Source organism: Dermacentor variabilis, chromosome 5, assembly GCF_050947875.1.
Source record: "Dermacentor variabilis isolate Ectoservices chromosome 5, ASM5094787v1, whole genome shotgun sequence".
NCBI classification, from domain to species: domain Eukaryota; kingdom Metazoa; phylum Arthropoda; class Arachnida; order Ixodida; family Ixodidae; genus Dermacentor; species Dermacentor variabilis.
This window is the reverse complement of record NC_134572.1, coordinates 202,992,978-203,012,342: the sequence shown is the minus strand read 5'-3', so window position 1 is coordinate 203,012,342 and position 19,365 is coordinate 202,992,978. Positions and strand designations below refer to the sequence as shown.

The window sequence follows — 19,365 nt, the reverse complement described above, 5'->3', positions numbered from 1 at the left end:
TGCTATATGCAAGAGAGAATGAGGAAGAATGAGCTTCCCGTTACTCCTGAGCACCTACCTACAACTGCTTTTATGGCCACAGCATTGAAGCTGCAATTGAGGTAATGCCTAACACCACATGAAATACAAAGCACACTACGTCAACACAGAGAAACCAAAACAATTGCACACACTTCTCACCAAAATAGACACAACACCTGCTTTGTTGCATCTGAGCTGAAACGGGTGAATCCAAACTCTGTGTCACATAACATCTGAAAAAATTAGCTGCTACGAGAGAACCTATGAGATTAATCTGGCGCGCTATGCATGCATCTTTAGCCTAATGGGTAAAGAATTGGGCTGCTGCACTAAGGACCCAGATTAACAACCCACCATCAGGCACATTACTAACTATTATTGAGCCTATCTGACTGGATGTATGAAGAAGCCAGGAGACAGCTCATGATAATGCTTTGCATAAGAGACAACGAAGCTGAACCCACGTTTTCTGCCTTGTGCTTGCAATGCTCTACCAAGTGAGCTTCAACGGCAGTTGTCCCAATGTCAATTTTCTTGGATAGCTGCACATATGTACTAAGCATAGCCGTGGGAGTGCTAGGCAGCAGTACTCACAGTTATGATGGCAGACGTGTAGTATCCTTTAAAACACCCACATATCAAAGCACATGATCTTAGAAGCTGACAACTGGCTAATAAACACTCGTTTTCTACCATGAGGCCCCAAGGCACCCGAAATCAAAACATTTGTATCTTATGAGCGAGAAAAATCAGGGGAATCATGCAGCTCAATTTTTTGTTTATAACAAGCATGTGATGGCAACAGACAATGAAGCAACATAGAAAAATGGGTTAGAGCTGACGACAATCATTGGCAGCTCACACTATAATGCTTTCTCTACAATTTATTGTCTCAAGACATCTGGCAGCAAATCCTCTGAATTCTTCTTCTACTATGTCTCTTGCAACTGAAATTTTAAATGTGTGTAACACTTCATGGCAACTTAGAACACTTAAATGGTTAAGCATCTCCATATCTTAAATTTGTGGACTAGCTTTCTCTCCTTTCTAGAACAATAACTCTCTGGTGTCATACATCACTCAAACGAACTAATTCTCACTCAAACCACTACTTATTAAATCTACCTTTAGATGAGCAGTACCTGCATTAAACGCAACTGCATGTATACCCTTTTAGCAAATGGATATACATACCACGCTCAGACTGAGCAAACCAAACAAACCAACAGCAACCAGTGCTTGTGTCCATTTGTCTTCAACAAGGCAGAGACAGGCCAGGTCTCGATAAACACAACAAATATAAGGTGCTGGCAGAGTAAATAAGCAGAAGCTGTAAAGACAGCAGCAAAGTGAAACAAATTAGACAAGCTTGCATACAGTCAGCGATCTGGGCCGAGGACAATGCACAACGTTACTGCCACAATGAGAAGCAAATGCTCCTCATGTAACAAGAAAAAACACGTTTTAGCCGTAAACAGCACGACTGCGCGGAGTTGGTTGATATTCTATAAACGGCACATACAACAATTAAAGCAGACACATTACTTGTGTCATCTGTCTTCTTGCTGTTTTTACAATATCGGTCACGGTTGCAAAGCTACGCACATGATCTATGAACGAAAGCAACGGACGTGCATATAAAGCTTGGTGAGCCGATTCATACTAATATATATATGCTTAATTTTGAAAGTTCCCGTAAAAGTGATAGTAGCAGCAGCAGTAAAGTGGTTTCGTTTACCAGCTCGCTCACAACGTACGCATTGTATGATTTAACTCCACGGCTCGCAAAGGAGCTACTAAGAAGCTTTAAGTGAAGGAAATACGCTTTTATTATCTCACTGCAACGAATGAAAGCCTCTGACGCCCATACCGCGGTCAGCAGTGAGAAAGGTAATTAAATGCAGCAATGCGCTGCATGGGTAAATAAGAAGGGCACAGCGTAGTCATCCTATAGAGATGGAGAAAAATAGACTTAAGAACGCGATAAACATCATAGGACGACATCCACGCTAGTTGAGTGCATGCATTTCTGGCGCGTGGAAGATGTCGCTGTTTTTTTTTTTTTCATTTTTTTTACATCGGTGCAACGCGTAGGAACTGCAGTGTTGAAGGCACGAACGAATAAATTATACTGCGATCACTGTGGGACCTGCGACAACCGTGTCGTGTTCCTTTGAATTTCGAGATCACATCGACCACAGCTCGAATGCGCAACCGGTTTTTTAAGTGTCACCAAGAGAACGGGTAATCGCACAACACTTACCGTTGCTCCAAGTACGTCGCGGTAGCACCAGCAGCTGGGCAACAAATGTCATCAAACCCTGGCCCACCGCAGCGTCCGCAACTTGAAGCTTCTAAGCATTCGCTAAAAACTAAAAGCGGACCACATCCATACGTACGCGCGCGAACGAGACGCAAGCCATGCCGTCTGAGTTCGAGAGTAGTTATTTCATAAAAGCAAAAACAAACAACAATGTGACGTCAAATCCGGTAAAGTCAACTTGTCCTCCTTTCTCACCTTCTCTCAGCTAACGCATGCGCAGCGACCACAGAGCCCTCGGGGGCGATGTTCAGGTGTCGTCGTGGGCATGGTCACTGGTTTCGGCGTAGCCATTGGCGTAGCATAGCCGTGGTGCGCTGTGGTGCTCCCTCAAATCGTACCCACGTGCGTGTGCACGCCTTGAACCACGACCTACTTACTATACAGTAGGTCGTGCCTTGAACAAATATGTGCGGATCATGCGACCGCTAAGCGGTTGCATTTTTGCGCTCTTCGAGGTGTAATGAAACGGGACGAAGTACACGGATAAATTTCTGCGGTTGTCAGCAGAGGAAACATGGTAGACACCGGTCTGTTTCCTGCTCTCTCTGGCGATGATCCGCAGGTAACTGAACTGGAAAGCCTGTGCCTGCAATGCCGGGAAAACGGCACCACACGGTTACTGCTCACCAAAATTCCTTTCTACAAGGAAGTCGTGGTGATGTCTTTCCGTTGTGAGCACTGCGGTTGGCAGAACAGCGAGCTGCAGCCAGCTGCGACCATTCAGCCGACGGGGATCCGCTTCGAGCTTCTTGTGCGCACCAAGCAGGACTTGAACCGACAGGTGGTGAAGACAAAAGATGCTGCAGTGGTGGTGCCCGAAGTGGAACTCGAGATACCCGCGAGAACGCAGGAAGGCAGCGTCACTACTGTCGAAGGAGTGTTGCAGCGAGTGGCTCTAGGCCTGGAAACCTCTATGGCCGACTGTTCAGAAGGCGAGGGTCGTGATAAGCTTTCGGACTTTGTGTCCCGGCTGAAGAAGCTGCAGGAGCTGGAAGCGCCGTTCCGTCTCATTTTGGATGACCCGTCGGGCAACAGTTTTGTGGAGAACCCGCAAGCTCCTGGTGCCGACCCCTCCATGACAGTGCGCAGATACCAGCGAACAGCCGATCAGGACTCCTCCTTGGGCATTGTTGCCTCGTCGGAGTCCAGCGAGCAAGACTTGCACGACGACGTGCTGGGCTTTGCGACCAGCTGCAGCGAGTGCCAGGCGCCGTGCGAGACGCGGATGAAGCTCACGCAGGTTAGCTTTGCTGCACAGCACACATTATGCGATCATCATTGTGCGCATTGTTTTTCCACTGCAGCACAGTGTTCAGCGCCGGGAACTGCATTGATACATCGGGTCTGTTCGATTCGCCTGCACCACTGTGAACCAGTTCACGGCGGTTCAGAAACTGTGCAGCTCGATTCCGGAGGTGCATGGCCCAGCGAAACACTCGAAACGAATTCAAAGGTGCAGACGCGGTGTAGGCGTTATGCTATGTCAGACCAGCGTTGGTCAGACTAGTGTGCACGGAGCGTAAGTTTGAGAGTTCCTGAACTGCAGGTATGATCAGTTTCTGGGGCGTAATACACACCACAGTTGCGTAGACACATCAGACGTGCGTAAGCGGTGTTTTAACGGTGCTCGCGGCCGTGTGCTGCGCCGCTGCTTTGCACCTGTATGCTTGCACCAAGTCGGCACTGACAATGGAGTGGGTGCAGCAAAATCATGAACCAGCCTTGCACCTTTTGAAACGAACGTCGTGGTTCTGCGGGCGCCATTGCTGCACCGCTGAAACGAATGGCAGGGCACCTCGCGAACTGGTTCAAGTGGTGCAGGCGAATCGAACGTACCCATCGTATGCTTGTACGTTTGCAGTAAGGTAGTGGTATGATCGAGCTTGGGCATGTTAGGAATAATGCTATTTAATATTCGTTGCGCAACGACAGCTCGATGCCCCGACCTTAATAAGGTGACATTAAGGAGTTGAAAGTAAAACATACCCATCTAACGATAGTAATGTCGCATATGAGCCTGAACAGTATATGCTGGAGCATGGTGGCTACACCACCGCCTCGTTTCAAAGGGGTGTCACTTATCAACATTATACACCGTAAAACATTTGGCCACTAGAGGTTCATTGTTGACACAGAAGCTTTTGCAGTGCGACTGACAAGGACAGAGACAGAAAGACACACGGGAGCTGCACTTCGAATTAAGTTTATTGGAAAGATGCCATGCAACTTTGTACAGTAATGCAGCAGAGCATGTATGAATATATCTTTTGGTCGTAAATCAAAGATGATTTCCATTGTTTTCGTGATCTTCGTGTACTCCTTTAAATTTCGGTCAAATCCAATATACTGATCGAATTGCTGCTGGAGAGTGGGCTGGTGTAACTATAATTACATGTGCATTTCGTTCTCCAAGCTTCAGTTAGTGAAATGTATAATCACTATTTTAATTATGTTGTCGAGTATCAAGGGGTTTACTCCTTGCACTGCCATCATGTTCATCGTGTAGCTCATGAAAACTGAGAGTTGGGATAGTTGGGGTGGTTCCATCATAACAAAAAACTATGAGAAAGAGATGCAGTTATTTTTAATGATTCTGTAGCGTTTATAGCATGTACTAAAGTGAGATTAATGTTATGTAAATATGTCACTGCTACAGGCAGTACTTGGAATTTGAGTCTTTGAACGGATCATGCATTTGCAACTTTCTTGCATAAAAATGTTACCATGGTTTCGTTGAGTGCACTAGTCTTCAATCAGTGGGCATGATTTGAATAATGTTATTTTGTCACTGTATAACTCTACAAGGGGTAGCCATGTTGCTATGCTTTATTTTGTCTTAAGGTTTTTGACCAATATTCTCCTATGTACTCGGTCACCCATGAAGATCTAATTCCGAGATTCTTTACGAGCGGAAAAACCATGTAGAACAAATGAGTAGGATTAGTGCTAATGTAAATCTGCTGTATTTATAGTATGGAAACAAGAATTCATGATCGCCAGCCAGCCTCTAGAGTCTGTACAGGAGTTTATCTAGGCCAGTTACTCAAACCTGACGCTGACCATGAGAAGGAAATTTACAGAAGAATAAGGATGAGCTGGTATGCATACGGCAGGCATCACCAAATTCTGACTGGGATCAAAAATAACGTACAGCGCAAAGGACAAGGATTGCAAGAGATGACATACGCAGCGCTGACTTCCAACAATATTTTATTGCGTTGCCACATGGTGTGTATATACACAAGAGAGGGCATGCGCAGAAAATGAAAGGCAGTCACAAGGGGTGTTCTAACAGCAAGTCACTGTACTAAGAGCATGGTCACTTGAAAAAAAAAACTAACATTACGATTTCTATCTGTTTACATACGTGACTTCACCAGGGGTCAGCGCAATAGAGGGGGCACTAATGCACATACTTGGTAGTATGTGCATTAGTGCCTGAGTGCCATTAGTGCCAATGAGCCTTTTTCCTCTGTACGGCAGTGCATATCTTACCTAGCTTATTGCTAAGAATAGGGGCTAAGAATAAATATTGTTAAGAACAGCCCCTATTATTAGCAATATTTACCTGAGTAAGGTTGACAGCTGCTTAGAGAAACCTTACGTGATAGCGTTATCAAGATATTTCGCTACGGTGATGATTACCTGATTTTCTGCAATGGGGAAGAATTCGATTCCGCTGCTAGCTCGGTAAGTGAGCAATTTAAACTTTATGGAGGAGGATTAAAGTTTACCAAGGAATTTCCTCAGCGATGCGTAATTCAGTTTCTTGACATTTCCGTGGTCTTTGGACAAAAACACGTTTGTTGGCAGTACTCCCCAAGATCTTCGAAGCCGTTGCTAAACTTTCAATCCAAGCATTCCAAAGTAGTAAAAAAATGGAATTGCCTTGTCGTGCCTTAAGTCTTCTCTCACCAGATCCTGTATGCACAAAATGAGCGCCAGTTTAAATGCGCAGGTCTGGTGCCTATTAGGAACAGGTTATCCTAGTCTAGCAGTGGCCACTGTGGCTGAGCGCCTAAAGAAGTCGGTTTCGAGGGGGACGGACGTGATTACAGAAAGCAGTAATAGCAAAAAAAGAGTAGTGGCTATTCCGTACATTCATGCAGTGTCGCACAGGCTTAAAAAAGTTGCAAGTAGATATGATGTTAATGTTGCTTTCACTGCTCCCAATAAGCTAGGTAAGATATGCACTGACGTACAGAGGAAAAAGGAGCAGGTAAAAGGCAAAAGAAGAACAGATGAAGTCCAGTGAAGCACAATAAGAACAACAGTTTTACTGACTGTCGTATGGGTGTGGTTTATAAAATTCCCCTTAGCTGTGGCCAGTTCTACGTAGGGCAAACGGGACGGTGTATCAATCAGAGGCTAATGGAACATAAAAGGTCGTTAACCGGGGGATCACCTTATAATCTTTCCCTACATTGCCAAGATTGTAACTACACGCCAGAGTTAGATGAATGCGCGATATTGTACAGGCACAAGAATGAAGATACGCGTCGTATGGTAGAGGCATGGCATATCTATAATGGTGGAAGTGCTTGCGTGAGTCAGCCTTAGATTACTATACATAAGGAAGAGATTAAATGCCTTAACAGTTATCTCTCACATAGACCGGCACATGTACCCGACTGACACGTGGCGATACCATTCCTGAGCTTGCACAGATGAGTTTTGTGCCTTCTTTCTTTTTTCGCCTCAGTGCTGCCTTCAGTTGATAGTTGGCGTTTGTGTTGTCCACTTCTTTACTCTTGTGTCCTGTCTTCACGCCTCACTTCTTTTTGCATGATGAATCCTTACCAACCAGCTCAGCTTTCTGTCGTTCTAAGCAGGAATGTGCCTGGAATATCCGCATAATTGCTACCACAATAATATTGTTACGTGTGGAAAGACACAGACGAAAAAGGCTATTTACAGGCTATTTACAGGCATTAGGTTGCCTTTAAGTTCAAAGTCAACCTAATGCCGCCTGACTGAACTTCATCCCTCCACGTTGCAGGCAGCAGCACGTGGGTCATCACCATCATCGTCATTAGCTTATGTTATGTCCACTGCAGGACTAAAGCCTCTCCCCGCGATCTCCAGTTACCCCTGTCCTGCGCCAATCGATTCCAACTAGCACCCGCAAATTTTCTAATTTCGTCGCACCACCTAGTCTTCTGCCGTCCTCTACTGTGCTTCCCTTGTCTTGGCACACATTCAGTAACCCTAATCATTCACCGATTATCTAATCTGCGCATTGCATGACCTGCCCAGCTCCATTTTTTTCTCTTAATGTCAATTAGAACATCGGCTATACCCGTTTGCTGTCTGATCCAAACCGCTCTCTTTCTGTCTCGTAAGGTTACGCCTAGCATTCTTCATCCAGTCACTCTTTGGGCGGTCCTTAACTTGTTCTCAAGCTTCCTTGCCATTCTCCTAGTTTCTGCCCCATATGTCAGCACTGGTAAAATGCACTGATTTTACACCTTCCTTTTCAATGATAATGGTAAGCTTCCAGTCAGGAGCCGACAGTGTCTGCTGCATACACTCCAGCCCATTGTATTCTACTTAAATACATATCATACATAAGCATTTATTTATTTATTTCTTTATTTATTTATTGATACTGTTGGCCGATGGGGCCGTTACAGGGTGGACATCTTAATACTTGTTTACAGCGTAGCACGCTACAAGCACGAACGCATTGAAGCATAAAGGAGAAAACACAAGTGCTGCACACATCACAGAATGCATACCAGTACCTCAAACATCATGTACATGAATAATACAGATATAGTATTGCAGAGAGAAAGAAAAAAAAAAAAGGACGATGCACACAAAACATGTACTATGCATGGAACATAGTTTCCAATGCAAGTGGAAGGAATGAGAATAAAATACGAACTGTGTGGAGTGGGCCTAAATGTGACAGTGCACTGCAAGGTAATTCACTACAGACTTTTCAGATTCACTCGCTGAATCTGTTGTTACAATCTCACATGGTAACGAGTTCCATGTTTCGATTGTATGTGGAAAAAATGAATATTTATGTATGCCTGTTCTCGTAGGTAGAGGTGCAATTTGATCGGGGTGACTGTCTGACCACATGATGACCTTTTTTTAATATAGCGTTCAGTGTTTAAATTGAAGTAATTTGTGTGCATAGAGTGGAGAAATTTTAACTTTGCAACCATTCTCCATTGGGATAGTGTCGATAAATTCAGTGTGGTTAACTTAGCCATGACTGAATCTGTTGACTTGTATTTTGAAAGGATAAACCTTGCTGCCCTCCTCTGAATTCTTTCTATTTGGTTGATTTGGTTATTTTTATATGGATCCCATACAGTGCTAGCGTACTCTATCATGGGATGTAGTAACGGTAGGTAGGCTGTCTTTTTTACACTTGAAGGACAACCTTTTAGTCTCTGTCTTAAAAACCAAAGCTTTGTTTCGGCTGAGGTGCACAAATTATTAATGTGTTGTCTCCAGCTCAGGTCTTGTGATGTAGTTACGCCTAGGTATTTAAAGTGACTAGTTTGAGATATGATATTACCCCCTAGTTCATAACCAAAGGAGAAAATGATTTTTTTCTTCTTGTGATTCTCGTATATACTGTTTCTTCACAATTTATTTTCATCTTCCATTTCTTGCACCAATCACTGACAGTATTTAAGGCTGAATTTAGTACGACCTGATCCTTGGGATGCAAAATCTTTGAATACATTAGGCAGTCATCTGCAAATAGATGTGCGGTAACACTTTTGTCCAGTCTTTCAGTTATATCACTAATGTAACATAAAAAGTGGACATGGCTCAGCACTGTGGTACCCCTGAAGTGACAGGCAATATCTTGCACCTTCAACTTCAACAAATTGTTTTCTGTTAGTAAGGTATGATTTTATCTAGCTGACAATATTGGTATGAACACCAGAATTTTGCACCTTTGTAGTCTCGTTATTGTTTGAATGAGCTGTATAACTAGATAAACACCTTCTAAAACCATGCTGATTCGCGTTCAAGATATTAGACCTTTCATAATAGTCGAACAAGCTTTTAGATAGAATGTGTTCTAAAATTTTACAACATGTGCAGGTGATCGATATTGGTCTATAGTTGTGAACATGGTTTTTGTCACCGGATTTAAGAACTGGCACAACTCTTGCAATCAACCAACGACACGGCAGACTGTGCTGTTCTAGAGATGCTTTAAATAAGATTAGGAGGTATTTTGAGACCCATTCTACATAGCATCTCGAAAATTCATTAGGGATACCATCTAGGCTAATGAATTTTAAAAAATTTATTTTGAGCAGTTGAGAAAAAGATTCCATCTTCTGAAAAACAAATATCTTGCATGGTAGAAGGTGCACAATTGTCTGGCATACTCAAGTCTCCAGCCATTAGCTCTGGTGGAGCAAACACAGAAGGAAAAAAGAAGTTGTACTTATCAGCAGCCTCTAAATGGTTTGTAATAACGTTTCCAGAGTCAACAATGTAGTTTGTGTTTTCGTTTGATGGAGCAAGAAGACACCAAAATCGCTGTGGGGAATCCTTCATGAACCCAGGAGGTTTATATGAATAATACTTTTCTTTTGCGACCTCGATTTTATCCCTTAAAGGGACCCTGAAACGATTTTGATGATTTTCTACAAACGTACTGAGTTGTTAGAGTAAGTCCTTCTGATCATTGACACATCTAAGTGCTCCACGTAAAGCGTGTAATTTATTATAAGGTTTTAAAAATACTGCTCGGCGAAATTTTAAGCCGCCCCTACCCATAGTTTTTTTTTTTTATTATTTATTTATTGATACTGCAATCCCCACCGGGATTTTAGCAGGGTGGGTTACAATACATGAGAGAAAATACAACATAATGGCAAACGAAATATATGTACATGCCTAGGTCACATTCAAGAAAGAATAAAAGAAAAATTAAGCAAAACATTTATCAAATGTGCAAATGAAATAGACAAACACTCAACGCATACATCATATAGACAGTCACTATAATATAACCAATTATGTTTCAGCCATCAAGAAGGGACGCGAAAGCTGACAAAGAGTCTGCTTGAACGATACAGCTGTTGAGATTATTCCAGTCTCTGACTGTTCGTGGAAAAAATGAATACTTGAAAGAGTCATTATGAGAACGAAAAGGTGTTATTGTTAGTTCATGTCTTTGGCGTGTCGAATAACCGGAAGAAAATGTAATCCATTCGCTAACGTCGACTTTATAGTGCCCCCTGACTAATTGATATAAAAATTTTAGTCGCGATGAGCGGTTTCTATCGGATAACGGGATTAGACTAGCGCGAGCTTGTAGTTCAGTGATTGAGCTACGTCGAAAGTTGTTATAAATGAACTGTACGGCTTTTTTTGGACATTCTCTAGTTTCAGAATATTACCTTTTGTATAGGGGTCCCATATTATAGCAGCATAGTCTAAGACTGGGAGGACAATGGATGTGTATGCTAATCTTCTTACAGCAGGGCTAGCCAAAGTTAACGTTCTTCTTAAAAAGAATAACTTTCGATAAGCATTCGCTGTAACGTAGTGAATATGTTTGTTCCACCTAAGATTGTTTGAAATCCATAGCCCAAGATATTTGTATTCAGACACTTCAGACAAAAGCACATTGTTAAAATTATACGGAAACGATAAGGGCCTCTTCTTACGAGTGATCCGCATGAAAACGGTCTTGTCGAAGTTTATACACATCTGCCACCTCTTACACCAAGAAGCAATACGCTGAAAATCATTGTTTAACAATGCCTGATCAGATTGATCATTAACCTCCGTATATAGAACACAATCGTCCGCGTATAATTTTATTTTGACAGAGATGCCTTCTACCATGTCGTTTACAAACATAAGAAAAAGGAGTGGCCCTAGGACCGAGCCCTGCGGGACACCTGATTTTACTGGTAACTGGTTAGATTGATGTCCTTTGAACGCAACAAACTGATGGCGATTGTTCAAATACGCCGATATCCAATTAACAAGTTGAGAGTTTTTAAGCAGACTATTTAATTTACATAACAATTTACTGTGTGATACTTTGTCGAAAGCTTTGGAGAAGTCCATAAAAATTGCATCAATTTGTTTTACGTTATTTACAGATACGGCAAAATCATGGATAGTAGCAACTAGTTGTGTACAAGTTGACTACCCTTTCCGAAATCCATGCTGGCATTTTGTTAAGATGTTATGTGTATCTAAAAAATCCACGATATGTTTATGTATTATGTGCTCTAATAATTTGCAAGTGTTAGAGGTTAAAGATACCGGACGGTAATTCTTTATAGACTGTTTGGCACCGTGTTTATGAAGTGGTGTTACTCGGGCTGTTCTCCAGTCATTCGGGAGTTGACCTTCTTCCAAGGAACGTAAAAACACAATGTACAAGTATTTCGAAACCCATTCGGCATACCTTTTTAGGAAAGTGTTGGGTATATCGTCTGGGCCTGAACTTTTCTTTTCATCAAGTTTTAAAAGCATGTGGAATATACCCTGTTCGCTTATTGATACATCAGAAATAGGGGGCAAACAATTCTCAAACATAGGTAAGACACCATCATCACTAGTAAAAACTGAGTGGAAATGCTCATTAAATAAGTTAGCAATTTTTTCTTCATCATTCAAGTGAATGCCATCAACTTCAAAAACATCGCATTGGTAATGTTTCGGTGACACCTCCCGCCAAAATCTATCTGGAGACGCTGTGATGAATTTAGGCAATGATTCTTCATAGTAACGTTGTTTCTCAGTAGATAGTTGGATCCTAAGTTTAGATGAGAGAGAGAGAAATTTCTGCCGTTGATCTGTTGAAGCACTGCTTGATTTTTTCATTTTATCTTTTAACCTCTTGAGCTGCCTTTTCAATCTCAGCGTCTCCCGAGAAATCCAGGGATTCTTTTTTCTTTTCTTAACAATAGTTGGTACATATTTTTCAATGCATTTATTAACAATACTCTTAAAGCGTTCCCATAGTTCCTGCACATCTACAATATTCTCTGAAAATGAATCTTAAGTAAAACGAAAGCGTATCTATAATCGAAACATCATCAGCTCGGGAGAAATTGCGGAATCGGACAGCGCTAAAGCTGTCTTTCCAATTCATATTATTTATCGTTAGTAACACAGCCTCATGATCCGATATACCGGGAAATACATCGCACTTAGTGTGACTACTTATGGTCCCACTTACAAAAAAGAGGTCCAGGATTGTTTCAGAATTACCCTGTATTCTAGTACAGGTATCCACTAACTGCAATAAATTAAAAGAAAAGACAATGTCCAGCATGGCCTCCCCTAAGTTGTCGTTATCGCTTTTGACCGACATCGTTTCCCAATCAATGCTTGGCAAGTTAAAATCGCCAGAGAGAATAATGCGGTCAGCGGGTTTCACATGCTCGCTCATGTATAGCTTCAAAGAATCCAAAACTTCAACACCAGAATTGGGAGGTCGGTACAGAGCAGCTATGACATATCGAATATTTTCATGGTAGGCCTTGCAAAATATGCATTCAACATCTGATAAATCAGGCATCTTTAAGAGCGTAATGTTATCCTTGAAAAGGATGGCTACACCTCCGCCCCTGCTACCTCTGTCTTTTATGAATGCGTTATACCCAAGTGGAATGAACTCGCTATCATATACTTCTTCATTTAACCATGTCTCCGTCAATACAACGATATCTGGGTTATACGACAAAAGAATTCCCTCTAACTCTGTACGCTTGTTTATAATGCTCCTACAATTTACGTTAAGTATTCCTAAAGAGCCACGCCTGCGCTTAGTCTGTCAATTTTGAGTACTTGATTTCTTCAGCTTATAACGGCATTTTTTTCAGCATCCCAACCAAACAAAGTCCCGTTGATGCTCAACTTATCGTAATGCAGCTTTACTTTCATGTTTTTCTGCCTTTCTTCCTTAGAACTCTCCCATAAAAGCCTCCGTGTGTCACGTACTCGCTTAGAAAAGTCTTCAGATAGTGACAGTTCACTGCCCTTTAGTTTATGCGATGCTCTAAGCAGGGCATTCTTTTCTCGGTAGTCAAGAAATTTTAGAATCACTGGACGGGTTTTATTTTCGTCTTTTCTTCCGAGTCTGTGACACCTTTCTATGCCTGTTACGTTAATGCATAGTTTTTTACTAAGGACTTCATCTTTTACATTTCGTTCTAAGTCTTCTGAAGTTTCAACTCTAGGTTCATGTAAGCCATAAATTATTAAGTTATTTCTCCTACTTCTGTTTTCTAGATCATCAACATGTTCACTAATGTTAGCGAGTTGTTTCTCGAGGTTCGTTATTGTTGTTTTGATGCCTTCTACGTTAGAGTTCAGTGCACTTAAACCACCCAATCGCCGCTCGATGTCATCAGTTCTTTCTGTTAATTTTGATAGGTTCCTTTGCATTTCATTCTGTGTTGCTTGCATATCATGTATAGTAGAAAGAATTTTACTTTGCCCATTTAACAGTTCTAGCAAGAGATCTTTTTCTGTTGGACCTGGATTTTCTTCTGCGTGTCCGTAAACCAGAAGATCTCTAATTAATGGGCTAATTATACTAGACAAAAAATAATTAACACGCAGTGGGCAGGGCAGCAGCAGCAAAAACCGGTTATCCGATCGATAACCACGAGTTGGCATATATCTACTAACCTGTAGCATGAAGCAAAAGGGATTGTTCAGCATGTTGCCGGGATTGCTGCCGCCTAGCCCACTGGTGAGGCACAGCTCATTCGGCGCCTTTATAGCTGTCCGATGGGGCATGTGACTTGACGTCACTGTTGTGGAGGCGATACCCGGACTTGTGACGCATGGAAAACTTGGAATATGACGGAAATCACCCACATGACGTCAGTGGGGCGAGCTATCCGATTGGCTGACCAGGGTGCGTGATTGATAATTTTTCCAACTTTATGGTAAACAAATGATGTTCGTAATAGTTGGAATGTTAGTTAACTTGTTCTTATAAAAAGAAAGTAACATAAAAAGAATGCACAAGAACAATTTTTCAGTACACTTAAGCACTTCCTGCACACAGCAAGTGTCGTCTGCTTGTGTTACAACGTGCTCCGTTCTTGACGAGAGCTCCGCCGTCAGTGTCGGTCTGTCTTATCGCTAGCGCTATGGTTCGACTTTGTTGCGTTGTGGACTGCAGACGTAGCGACTGGCAATATGTCCAGCTGCGACATCGTGTCTCTCTGCAAGCCAGTAGACGAGCGGACTGGCTGCAGCGCATCGGACTGCCGCTATCCGATCGGCGCCAGGATTTGCGCGATTGCGGCCGTCACTTTACACCGGAAGATTACTAACGCAGTAGCATTTTGCGAGTCCGGTATTAGGGCAAAGGCAAGGGGACAGGGCCTGGCTGCTTGACTACAGTGTACTAGAATAGGGGCTGCACACTTGACTGTGCAACGGGTGAGCAGAAGCAAAAATGTGAATGATCTGCACGGTGCAGCTACCTGGTGGCAGAGAGCTCAACCACACACAGTAGCAGTAACACAACGTATTCTTCTTTGCTGGAGGTGTAAATTTTTCGCAGGAGTGTAATCATCAACACATTGTTTTGTAGATGTTTAAAATGTTTTCCACTTGGTTAGAGCAATATTAGCTCTTTGTTTGGCTGGTTAAGCTATGCGTCAACAAGTGGCTGGACCGTGCAGACCTATCAGGCCGCTCGCGTACGCTAAAGTTCCTTCATCATCTTGAGTTTATGCCTACAGCCATCTGCCGAAACACGCAGCTTGCCTGTGCTTACCGGAATACCAGACACTCTCCAGGAATACCAGAATACTCTACCAGGCTCTCGCTTGGGGTCGACGGCCAAGCGGCTAGCGGAGAGGTTTCGCGCGTGCGGGGGCGGGCTCCAAAACAACCGGAAATGAACAATGTGACGTCGCATCGTGACGCAGAACCAGTGAAGGCGGAGTTTAGCCCCGAACGCTCGGCGAACGAGTTGAGGAGAAAAGGCATGACTAGGGAGGAGGGTAATTTGTAATAGCTTGTAGCTCCATTAATACGTAACGTTTCACTTAAATTGTGGTGCGAATGTTCTACTTAAGCTGTACCCTACGCGTCTACAAAATTTGTCCGAACCGTTTAAGGGGTCCTTTAACATCTGTGAAAGATGAGAGATTTCAGTTCGGTTTCTTTTCTTTTTCTTTCTCTTGTGTCTTAGTTGTTGCTTTAACTGAATAATTTCTTGATTTATCCAGGGATTCCATTTCTTAAGTTTTTGATCATTTAGGAACAAAATGTTTCACACGGTAGTGTATAATAGCTTTAAGCTGGTTCCACAGCATGTTTACGTCAGTTCCCCATCAAAACTGTACAACAACATTTCTAAATATAATATAATATGCTCACATCGTCTGCTCTGGAAAAGTCATTCATAAGGAAAGTTTCTCTTCATGTTCTTTGGAGAGAATGCCTCCTTCACACTTGGCAAAATGAGTTTGTGGTCACTCAGCGCATCGTGAACAGAAATGTGTTCAGTGATCTTACTACTTAAGAAAACCAGGTCTAGCAAAGAATCTGAGGTTGTTCCAATCCTTGTTACTTCATATACTAATTGGGTAAGATCGTTACTAAGCACAATGTCCATCAAAACTTCCCAATGTTTGTTAGACATGCTGCTTATTTCAAGTTTGTTCCATTGTATACCCGGTAGGTTAAAATCAGCCGCAATGATCAGGCACGTATAAACTGGGACATTATTACAAAGAAAATCTTGGATAGATCGTATGAACTCTGTGAGAGCGTTTAGTGGTCTCTAAACTGCTCCGATTGTGTAGGGTGCACCACACAACATCGTTTTGCACCATATACTCTCATGGCCAGGGCTGCCCTCTAATAAGACCAGTTCAATGTCTTCCTTATAAATGATGGCAACGCCACCACCTCGTGCGTTTCAATCTTTGCCAATGATTTTTTACATGGGGATATTGCCTCGCAGTCCATGATCTCTGGACATAACTAGGCTGCGTACATTAATATTTCCCACGGTAAAGTCACGAGCATTATTCGCACAATGTCATGCAGAATGCTGGTCACTTGCTTCCTTCCTTCCTAGTTTTGATCTGCATGCTCTGACGTCATCCCAGACATATATTTCTTTGTCATTGACAATCTTATTATGTACTAGCCGAACCTGTGATCACCCATCTTTATATTATCCTGTTTTGCACTTTCCCATAATTTCCTTCATTTTTCCAAAGTAGACGCAGAAAAGTCATCAGAGAGTTAGTACCCTTTAGCTTCTTTCAGTTTTTGTATACAGTAGAACCCACTTATAACAATATTCACGTGCCACAAAAACTCCATTGTTATAACCGATAATTGTTATAACAGGGCTGCATGAAAAAATCAAAATAGGGGTATGGCAGAGCTGATGTGAGAAAACTATAATGGTGGGGAGGCCAGTGGCCCTCCCCGCCACCTTCCTTCATCCGGCTTCTGATTGTGGTTACTCGTTTAACTGCTTCCTGGATGCTCCAATCGTGTGAAACAAGCCGCAGCTGTAAGCGTTAAAGAATGGCACTGCTATAACAACTGCAAAGGGGTGTCAAGGGCTACAAGCGATGTGCGAGAGCCGAGGCATCGCTTTGGTGGCCCTAAAAGGGGTATTTTAAAAATTGCAAGGCTGCCGCGGTAGCCTGTCCGCATGAGAAATACAGAAGAAATGCTGAGGAAAGATCGCCACAAGCATCTCGCCACGTACTTCTCACTGGCTTGCACGAGAAAATCCTATGCCCATAAGCCTTGCATGCTTTACGCGAAGCTTGCCGACATCCTTCTCCAATGCATCCAGGTGCTCGACGTAGTGCAGCGGAAGGTCCCTCGTGAGAACAAAGCCCTGGAGGGAGTGAATCATCTGCCGGGCCTCCTGTAAGGACAGCACTGAGGCAGCCTGCCCTACCGAGTCATCGCTGCCGTCGTCGCCGTCAATATCTGATGCAAGCATGTTCGCTACTATTGCATCATCAGTTAGAAGCACTTAGTCTCCAAGTCTATAGCTGTGCAATTTGTTTTCACTGGCAACATTGTGCATTGCCGATGATCAGCAGGTGGAACAGCCATGTTCCGTTTCGGCGGCGAGTCAAGCGAGGCTGAGAAACCGTGTGGCCAGGAATGATTTCGATGCAACCAAGACAAATGTGAGCGATTAAGCTGTTTGCAGAACTGCGCTGAATAAGGAACCAGCAAGCAACATGCGAGCAATCTGCGAGTGGCACAGTTGGCGCAGTCCATTCGTGTTTCGGAGGGTGGCGCAGTGTAGAGGCATGGGCGCAGCCCATTCGTGTTCGGAGGGGTGGAAGGGCGACGGGAGAGAGCCGCATGGAGATGGCAGAAAAATGAGCGTGCGGTGGCTCGAATTTCCCATTTCCTTTTTTTCTTTTCAATGATTTTGCATCTCACTACCTTTCGGCTTGGACACCCAGCAGTAAGACGTCATCATTATAACCGATAATACGGCATCAGGGCATTGTAGTAAGTGGGTTATTTCACCATTATTTTACGATGGGGTGTGTTTATTTTAAAGATGAATTGATGAAAAGGGGCCACGCCGACATCAAGCCGCTGTAAAGACAAGCGCACTTCACTCTCTTCTTCCTCCGTTCTTCCTGTAGCTTAGCACTCCACCCTTCACAGACAAAGCCTGCTGCTCGAGTAACTGTTACGTCTACTCGGAGTCACGGGGATGACAGCGTTTCAGACGGGCGACGTGAACAAGCTGTGTCTTTTTAGACCGGTAGGCATTAGAAACAAGACGAGCAATCGAATAGGTCATATCACTTCGGCAATTGGTGGTGACAATGGGCTTGGTGTAAAGAGCCGGAAAGTTCTGGCACAGGCCGTGCTTGCGAAGTGGTGTCCAAAGCCATACTATGTCCCCTTTGTCGTATGACACATTCTTATGGCGTGAATCGTAGCTGATCTTGGAGCGGTCCTCGGATGCCAATGTACGGAACTGAGCTATGCGCCGTGCTTCCTCACCGCAGCAGAGTCTGGGCAATAGAAGAGTCCGCATGACACGTAAAAGGTAGAATGGTGTCAAGGAAGCTGCGGGGTGGTCTGACATAAAGAAGATAGAAATGACTGTAGCCAGTAGTTTCATGCTTTGCAGTGTTGTAGCCGTATGTGATAAAAGGCATGATATCATACCGATTTATGTGCCTGGAATCGACGTACATCGAAAGCGTGTTGGTCAAAGTTCTGTTAGTGCACTCGACGAGACCATTTGTCTGCAGATGAAACGGGGTCGCTTGGCAAAAATTGCAGGCACAGAGACGCAACAGCCCTTCAACTATGTCAGCCATGAACTGGCGACCACGATCGTTCAAAATAACACTAGGGGATCCATGACGCAGTATAACGGTGGACAGGAGGAAGCCCGAAACATCAAGAGCCGTGGCCTTTGGCATCGCTGTGGTTTCAGCATAACGCGTCAGATGGTTGATGCAAGCTATAATCCAACGGTTGTTGTTTGTTGAGTGCAGGAATAGGCCGAGAAGGTACATTCCAACCATTTCGAAAGGAGATGATGGTGTTGCCACAGGGTGAAGAGTCCGACCAGAGCAGTATTAAGGCGCTTAAATTGCTGGCACTTATTACAACTGGCCACATACTTTTTATATCCCGTCGCATACCAGTCCAGTAGAATCGGCCTTGAATGCGGTGGTATGTTCTGGTGAAACCTAGGTGCCCAGCGGTCGAGTCGTCATGCATAGCACAGAGCACGTGGGTTCTCAAATTCTTAGGGACCACTAAGAGGAAGCGGGCGCCATCAGCCGTGTAAATCTTCCTGTAGAGCAGGTCATCTTGGATGACAAAGCCATTTTTACCTGTTGGTTGAGCAGCTGAGGCGAAGAGGGCATCCAGGCTGCAGTCGTCACGCTGCTCTTCCCAGAAAGTGGCCAGATTGGGAGAAAGAATGTCGTCGATGGTGGCCAGAAACTCATCAAAACTGTTGGCGTCAAATGCACTTGTTGGTAGAGGGAGCCTCGAAAGACAGTCTGCATCTGCGT

General features: G+C 43.5%; 1 protein-coding gene across 1 annotated transcript in view; it reads left to right on the top strand.

Annotated features, from left to right (window-relative positions):
* Window positions 1-2,616: 2,616 nt before the first annotated feature.
* Zpr1 (zinc finger protein Zpr1) overlaps window positions 2,617-19,365 on the top strand; it is an 86,337-nt gene continuing 69,588 nt past the window's right edge. The window contains exon 1 of the mRNA XM_075693913.1: window positions 2,617-3,584. Coding sequence (XP_075550028.1) covers window positions 2,859-3,584 — 726 coding nt within the window. The 5' untranslated portion in view covers window positions 2,617-2,858. The remainder of the gene's footprint in view (window positions 3,585-19,365) is intronic.